This window comes from Mus pahari, chromosome 15 (assembly GCF_900095145.1).
Source record: "Mus pahari chromosome 15, PAHARI_EIJ_v1.1, whole genome shotgun sequence".
Taxonomy (NCBI): Eukaryota; Metazoa; Chordata; class Mammalia; order Rodentia; family Muridae; genus Mus; species Mus pahari.
In genome coordinates, this window is record NC_034604.1 from 59,373,371 (window position 1) to 59,381,383 (window position 8,013).

General features: G+C 45.2%; 1 protein-coding gene across 1 annotated transcript in view; it reads left to right on the forward strand.

Moving 5' to 3' along the window:
* LOC110332970 (O-acyltransferase like protein) overlaps window positions 1–8,013 on the forward strand; it is a 45,839-nt gene that overhangs the window by 7,341 nt on the left and 30,485 nt on the right. The window contains exons 2-3 of the mRNA XM_021214331.1: window positions 2,259–2,398; window positions 5,253–5,331. Coding sequence (XP_021069990.1) covers window positions 2,259–2,398; window positions 5,253–5,331 — 219 coding nt within the window. The remainder of the gene's footprint in view (window positions 1–2,258; window positions 2,399–5,252; window positions 5,332–8,013) is intronic.

An 8,013-nucleotide genomic window follows, 5' to 3' on the forward strand; every position in this document is an offset into this window, starting at 1 on the left:
GTGTACGTGTGTGTGTGTGTGTGTGTATATATATATGTATATGTATGCACGTGAGTGTGTATTTGAATATGTGTGTACATGTGTGTGTATATGTGTGTGTATACAGTGTGTGCATATGTGTGGTGTATGTGCTCATGCATATGCATACATTCACTTGTCTACCCAGGGGGACAATCATCCTTCATCCTCAAAATGAAGTCAAAAGCTACTTGCAAAACGTTGTCTCTCAGGGAAAGGCACTGCCTGAAAAAAAAAAAAAAAACAGTTTTACTTTCAATATGGGGTAACTCGGAATGGGGCATACATAGACTGATCTCACGAGACAGATAAGTCATAGTGTAAGGCTAAGAAAGACGACATACCTAGTGTGGCCATGTTGGGAAGTGGAACAAGGACATCCAGAGGCCTGCTCTCCCCTGCCCCCACAAGTCCAACTTCAGGGTCCTGATACGAAGTTTAGGTTTAAGTAGAAGGTAAAACAGTGCACACGGCTAAGGGTCTTGGTCGGAATGGCTCTGCTCACCATGGTCTCTGCTGTAGTCTCTCCTGCAAGGTGAGTCAAGTTATTATTGGGGTTTAATCTCTTTCCAGGTGCAAGTTCCCCTCTGGCTCCAGGCTCTTCTGTCTCCCAGAATGAGATTCCTGGGAAAGGTCTAATTTCTAGGGGTTCATTGTCTCAATAGTCTGACAGCTGAAGGGGAGTACAAGAATCTCTTTAAATGTTTTAGAGATAGATCACATGTCAATACACACACACACACACACACACACACACACACACACACACATATATATATATATATATATATATATATATATATATATATATATATTGCTTATGGGTGTTTTGCCTGCATGTCTGTGCACCACATACATGCATTGCAAGAAGATGTCAGAAGAGGACTCCAAATGCTCTAGAACTGGAGTTACAGACAGTTGCAAGCTGCCATGTGGGTGCAGGGAATCGAACCAGGGTCCTCTGGAAGAGTAGCCAGCTCTCTTTACCAAGGAGCCATCTCTCCAACTCCACAAACGTTCCTTTGCTATACATCTATTCTTCAAGGACAGTTAGAATCTTTTGTCTTAACAGTCCTTAAAGTTCTGAAGGAAGAAGCCAGCTTGGGGCCTGGGGGGGGGGGTCACACGTCTCTCACTGTACTCAATAGACAAAGGGAAGAAGCGTGTGCCGGCCACCGCACAGGAAAGAATGACAAGCTCAGCAAATCCGTGTGCTGCATGGACTGATTCACGGGGGCCAGTGGGCTGGCCAGGAATCCAAAGTAAGCAAGGAAGCATGGTCCAAACCAGAGGGGAAGATTGTAATACAGAGCATGCATCCACGTGTATGTGAAAAGTCAAGAAGTGTGTGGATATTAAAGACAGGGCTGGAGAGATGGCTCAGAGGGTAATATCACTGACTGTTCTTCCAGAGGTCCTGAGTTCAATTCCCAGCAACCACGTGGGAATCCGTGTGGATTCCTAATGGGATCCGATGCCCTCTGATGCCCTCTTCTGGTGTGTCTGAAGACAGCAACAGTGTACTCGTGTATATAAAATAAATAAGTCTTATGTGAAAAAGATATTAAAGACAGTAAGGATGCCGCAGTTGTTATCAAAACACAACACAGAGAGTAACTATTAAGATGGATGGAGATGAAGAAAATTTGGCGGGCTAGCTCAAGTCATAGCCCTCTCGGGAAAGGGTGAACAGCTGGAAAATGAAGAACGGAAAGGAAGAGCACAGAGGCATGGACGTTAAAATGCTACATCAGGATGCTAACAGGACCCAGAAGCAGAACTATACATAGCAAAGGAAAGAAAAGAATGTTTGAGCAAATGATAGCCATGCTTTCTCCAGGATGAAAGAGGGAAGAGGCTCAGGAAACAACGAACTGGATAGGTAAAAGAAATCTACGCCGGTGTGTCCAGACAGAGCTGAAATTAAGAACACGAGGAACAATGAGGAGGGGCTAGAGTGATGGTAGCTCAGAGGTTAAGATGTGGGCAGCTCTTTCAAAGAACTGGAATTCCTTTCCGGCATCTATGCCAGGCAGAATTCCTGCCAGGCAGCTCACAACTGCCTGTAACTCCAGCTTCAGGGGGTTCCAAAGAAACCCACACACATAGTTACAGGCACAAGCCCCCGTGCTAAGCTTTTTATGTGTGCTTTGGGGATTCAAACTCACGTCCTCGTAATTCATTTGTAAGTAGCATAGCCTAGGGAAACTAATTGTTCAAACTTCTGCTTTGGGATTCAGTGTATGACTCGGTGGGGAAGCTTGGAAGCAACGTTCTTACCGGCAACGTGGACAGGCTGGGATCCTACAGTGAGTGCCTTTCCACCTGGAGCCCCAAGGGGAGTTTCCGGGGACAGTACTGCAAGCTTCATATCCTGCAGGTGAGTGGAGGGAATGTTTGTGTGTTTGCACTCAAAGGACAAGATTGTAAGATACACATCACAGTACTCCATCAATTGTGCTCCTTAACTGAAACCACAAAAAAGAAACCATTAAGAGGTCTCAGGAAGTGACAGATTTTAGTTTATTCTTCTGCTTCTTTCTGAGACAAGAAATGATGACTTAGAGCTTGCAGTGCAGCCCTAACTTTGAACTGTGAGCTGTTGATCCTCTAGGCCGGGGATTCTCAGCCTTCGGTTCAGTTCCTCATGCTGTGGTGACCCCAAAGTATAACATTACTTTCATTGCTACTTCCTAACTCTAATTTTGCCACCGTTAGGAATCATAATGTAAATATCTGACATGCAGGATATCTGGTATCTGACCCCTGTGAAAGCATCGTCCAATCCTCTCAAAGGGGTTGTGACCCCACGGATCCTGAAGAGAGAGCTCTAGACTCTCCCTTCCGGTTGTTGGGGCTTTAGGCTCACACCCCCATGCCCAGCTAAAACTTGCTCTAAAACAGTTGGCAGAAGCTTGCTCAGCCTCTTTGGAATGAATGGAGCCCTAAGAGGCACTTGCCACAGACCACGTAAGCTGTTCAGATAGTCCTCCCTCCACACTGAATGGAAAGACTCCTGGCAGTGGGGGAGCCAAAGTCAACGGTGGGTAGCAACTTGAACAACAATCTTCCATACACATTCTTGGGGGTTCATTGGTTGTTCTCTCTGCCCATCTCAGTCCCCTCTGCTGGGGTCTGGGGAGGACTCTGCTGTATTTCTGGGCTCTCATTATCCCCCCCCCCAACAAATTCCAACTTCAAACCCATTCTACCAAAAGCGTAGTCATTACTTGGAGGAGTGTGGGTCAAACCAAGACAGCCAGAACCCAGTTGCTGAGCATTGGTCCCCGAATGCATCCATTTCTGCAGCAGTACCTGGAATCTGGGATCTGGTTACCCATCACTCTGGCCCCAGAAATGGAGCTCTCTATGTGAATTTGAGGCTCTCCAAGCAGGACAACATTAATTTAAGGATACTTACTAATACAGCTGACTATCATTTTAGGGCTCATTCTATCTTTTTTAAAAGAATGTAATGTTTTTATTGTTTTTTTGAGAATTTCATATATTCATAGACCCATACACTAGATGTTGATCTTCTTCACCCCCACTTCCTCCCTAACTATTCCCAGATCCACCTCCCACCCCACTCTCGCCCAACTTGGTGTCCTTAATTAAAAATAATGTTTTTTAGTAGCCCACTGATTGCAGTTGACTTGATTTAATCCTTTACAGCTCAGATAGAAACCTAGACACCATGCAGCCTCTCATTAAATACAAAATAGGTTTTATGTGTGTCACACATGGCTGGAATAAAATCACATTGCTGTCTAGTTAGCAACCGTGGTCTGAAGTGACAGGAAACAGGATCTCTCTGTTCTCAGTGCTCTGCGACCCTTACCGTGGTGAGCCACACAGGCAGGGCTGTTGTCCCCGAGCCTCCTTTGTCCCGGTGATGGTCAGGATGACCGTGTAAGGGCCACTTTCAGATGAATGGTTTTGATATCAGAGCAAAAGTTCAGTCCTCTGCAATCATGTTCATTGTGTAATAGGAAGAACTCGCTCAGAAATTTGTATTTATGATTTGATTTGGCTTACCTTTGTTAAGAAGGGCATTCTAGTTATTTATTTAATTTTTTAAAAAAATAAAATAAAATCTTTTATTTTATATATGTGTCCCGTGACTCATAAACTGCATGTTGATAACTCTTTAAGTGATTTTAGGGGAGCCAGTTTTTATTGCCTTTCACATGGAGGAGAAAGGAATGCACTGTAGTGAATTATCCAGAACTTCTTAAATTGTGACTTTGAACCTGAGTGCAGGTGCAACCTAGCAGGTGAATCTGATGTTCCGCATTCGCCCGGAGGGTCCGTACTGGCAAGGCGGTGTCCGGAGAAGTCAGAAACCTATTTGTCTTTCAGCACGTTTCCTTCTCTCTCTCTCCCCAGCTACCTGCTATACACAGGGTATATAGGGTAGTGACAGCCTTCCTTAGAAATAATCATGCCTGTGGTGGCTCATGACTGTAATCCCAGCACTGGGGAGACTGAGGCAGGAGGATTAGGAAACTGAGACTTTCTTGAATTACAGGAGACTCTGCCTCTGAAAGCAAAACAAGGAGCTGGGGAGATGACTCAGTGGGTACGGTGACTGTTTTGGAGGTATGATGACCCCTGGGTAGAGTCCCCAGCATCCATGTAAAGACTGAGGTCTATAGCCCCAGCTCCTGGGTGGTATGTACACGTGTGTGTGTGACAGCTGTGTCAGAGACAGGCAGGTCCCATGAGGTCACTGGCCAGCTGCTCTCGCCAAAATCAATGAGCTCCAGGTTCCATGAGCTCAAAATAACCAAGGTGAAGAGTGATGGGGGAAGATGATCTGTGTGAGTCTCTGGTCTCCACACTCACACACTCACACACACATACATGAATAAGCACCCACACAAGAGTAAATACACACATAGACACAAATACACAGACACTCGCATCACATATATACATACAGCTAAATACACACACACACACAAAAGTAGACACACATGAATAAATACACATACATGAATAAATACACAAACACACACCACACATATACACACCAATAAATATACACACATGAATAAATATACAAACACAAGAATAAATACACACACACACTCATATGACTAAATACACATATACATACATACCACACCCACACACAAATAAATACATACACATGAATAAATCCATGAGTAATCATGCATATATACTGGAAACACTAACATTAAAGGGTGCTGTGGCATTATGTCTCTCAGGATGGAGCAGACTATAGTGTGGGCGTGTGTGTCCCTGATTCTTGTGCTGAAGAGGACGTGACCATGATGTCTCAGCTGGGTAAGTAAGAAAACCCACCCAAACAGTCACACTGTCAGCATGAAGTTTGAAAATTCCAACTGCTCAGAGTCAGCAAATCTGTGCCTTCAGGACCATCGGGACCTCCAGAACCCTCAGGACCACACCAACTCTTCATCTTGGTTTATCAGCTTAACTGAGAATAATGGAGGGGAGGGAAGTTGGGAACAGAGGTGGTGGGACCATAGTAAAGAAGACAGGAGGGGGAAGAGAAGGAAAGACAATAACCAGGAGGTAATTGCTGGATCTCCATGTACAGAGATATAAAGTTGAATGGGCTCCCCACAGCTGCCTCATTAGGCCTGGAGACCGGAGTTTGCGGTGTGTCTCTTTTCCATATGGTGAGCTTTCTGCTCAGCCCATGTGTCTGCCAACTGTTGGGTCAGGAAGGCCGTTTGGAACTTGGGTTGTGTGAGGCCAGTCGGTTGTAGTGGATTAGCGCTGAGAACCAGCATTTGGTTTTGGTTGTCACTTCCCAGCTGTGTGATCCCGAGCAAATCATTTAATCTCCCCTGAGTTTCAGTCTCCTGTCTCTGCAGCAATGGACTGACAGGCTTTGAAGTTCAGGGGCTCCCCCCACTTTCTACTGCCTTACAGCCTTGCTTGACCTTTGGCGTGCAGAGGAATACATTTTAGCCCATGGAAACTGGTTTGATCTTCTATAAGTATTTTAAAATAAATTCTAAGCAAGAGCTTTAAAGCCTAAGATTTGTTTTGTTATCACTAGTGATTAATATTAATTCTGGTCATCTAAAAAAGAACTAACAGCTCCCGACCGAGCATTCTCCTTCAAAGCTACTCTTGATAACTTTCAATTGTCCTCTAAATTTATAGTGACTTTCACAGCTTTGGGTACATTATCTGTCTAGCCTAGTGTTCCATGTGCTGTTTAAAGACAAACACAACCCCACCCCAAAAAAACCACAAACAAACAAACACCAGGCATGTCGTCACATGCCTGCAACCGGCGCACACCAGAAGATAGGGGAGGAGGTCAGCCTGGGCTACAGAGCAAGTTAGGGGCTAACCTAAGCTGCATAGCAAAACAGCTCTTGATCAAAAACAACAAAAATGGCTGGTGACCTACCTCTTCGGCCTAGCACTTTCTCAGCATCTGTGAAACCCTGGTAGAAGTCAATTTTGTTTTTTGTTTGTTTGTTTGTTTGTTATAGGTAAGTGATGGATATCATAAAAATCAAAACCAGGTGTGCATCTACAGTACAATTAGCGTTTCAAGTCAGTAACCAAGACCCCAAGTTTGACAAGTTGTCTTTCGTAAGAGATTGATCAGTTAATATGGTTTCTCTGGCTAACACTAAGCCGGACCAAATGGAGTGAAACGCTGGCTGGCCCTCACTGCTGGTGATAAAAGGATACTTAGAGATGCATTCTTAGAGGCACACAAAGGTGCTTTCTGGGAAACCAGCAGAGCGGGCCCAGGCTAGGTTGAGTGGAGCTGATTTGGGGCACTGCTGGGGGAAACTAGTATCGAATGGCACAGCCGTTCTCCAGCTTTAGCTCAGAGGCAGGGGTTGAGATCAGAGCATCTTTGCCCAGAGGGAACATTTCCCCATCTGGGAAGGATTTGCCAGCTATTTCTTGAAGCTTTTTGATGGAGTTGCTAATATCTCTCCCCCAGATGTGGGGCAAGCAACTTAATAATGCCAGGTGGCTGCTGTTGGCACAGGTACTGATCATTGGAGCAGGACAGCAGGCCAAGCCACCACAGGATGATCAAAGCATTGCTGAGAGAGGGAGGGAGGGAGAGACAGAGAGACAGAGAGACAGAGAGAGAGGCAGAGAGAGAGGCAGAAAGATAGAGAGAGAGACAGAGACACAGAAAGAGACAGAGAAACAGAGACATACAGTGTGAGAGACAGAGACAGAGAGAGTGACAGAGACAGAGAGACAGAGAGAGACACCCTGGAGAGGTAAGATGGAAGTCCTGGAGGACTTGCTGCACAGTGGTTTCCATGGGATGTTGGAACATTTCAACTAACAGTCATGTTGCATGACATGATGGTTAATCTTCAGTGTCAGCTTGACTGGACTTAGAATCACCTAGGAGACACACCTCTGCGTCTCTGTGAGGGTGTTTCTAGAGGAGATTACCAAGATCACCGGAGGAAGGACTCATCCTAATGTGTGTGGCTCTGGCCCAAGGGCGCAGACTGAATTAAAGTGGGAAAAGGAGAGAGTAGGATGTAGGATGCCAGCACTCTATTCTCTCAGTACACAGAGATGTAAGGGAGCAGCCTCAGGCTCCTCCTTTCACAGACATGAGCAGCTTGTGCCCCTAGGACTTCCCTGCCACGAAGAACTGTATCAAGCCCGGAACCAAAGCCAGTCATTCCTGCCTTCAGTTACTTTTTGTCAGGTGTTTGGTCACAGTAATGAGAAAAGTTATGAATGTGGGTGGCTTCCTGAGGATAAAAAACGATGCCATCTACAGATTCAATGCAATCCCCATCAAAATTTCAACCCAATTCTTCACTGAGTTAGAAAGGGCAATTTGCAAATTCATCTGGAATAATAAAAAACCTAGGATAGCAAAAACCATTCTCAACAGTAAAAGAACCTCTGGTGGAATCACCATGCCTGACCTTAAACTGTACTACAGAGCAATTGTGATAAAAACTGCATGGTACTGGTACAGTGACAGAC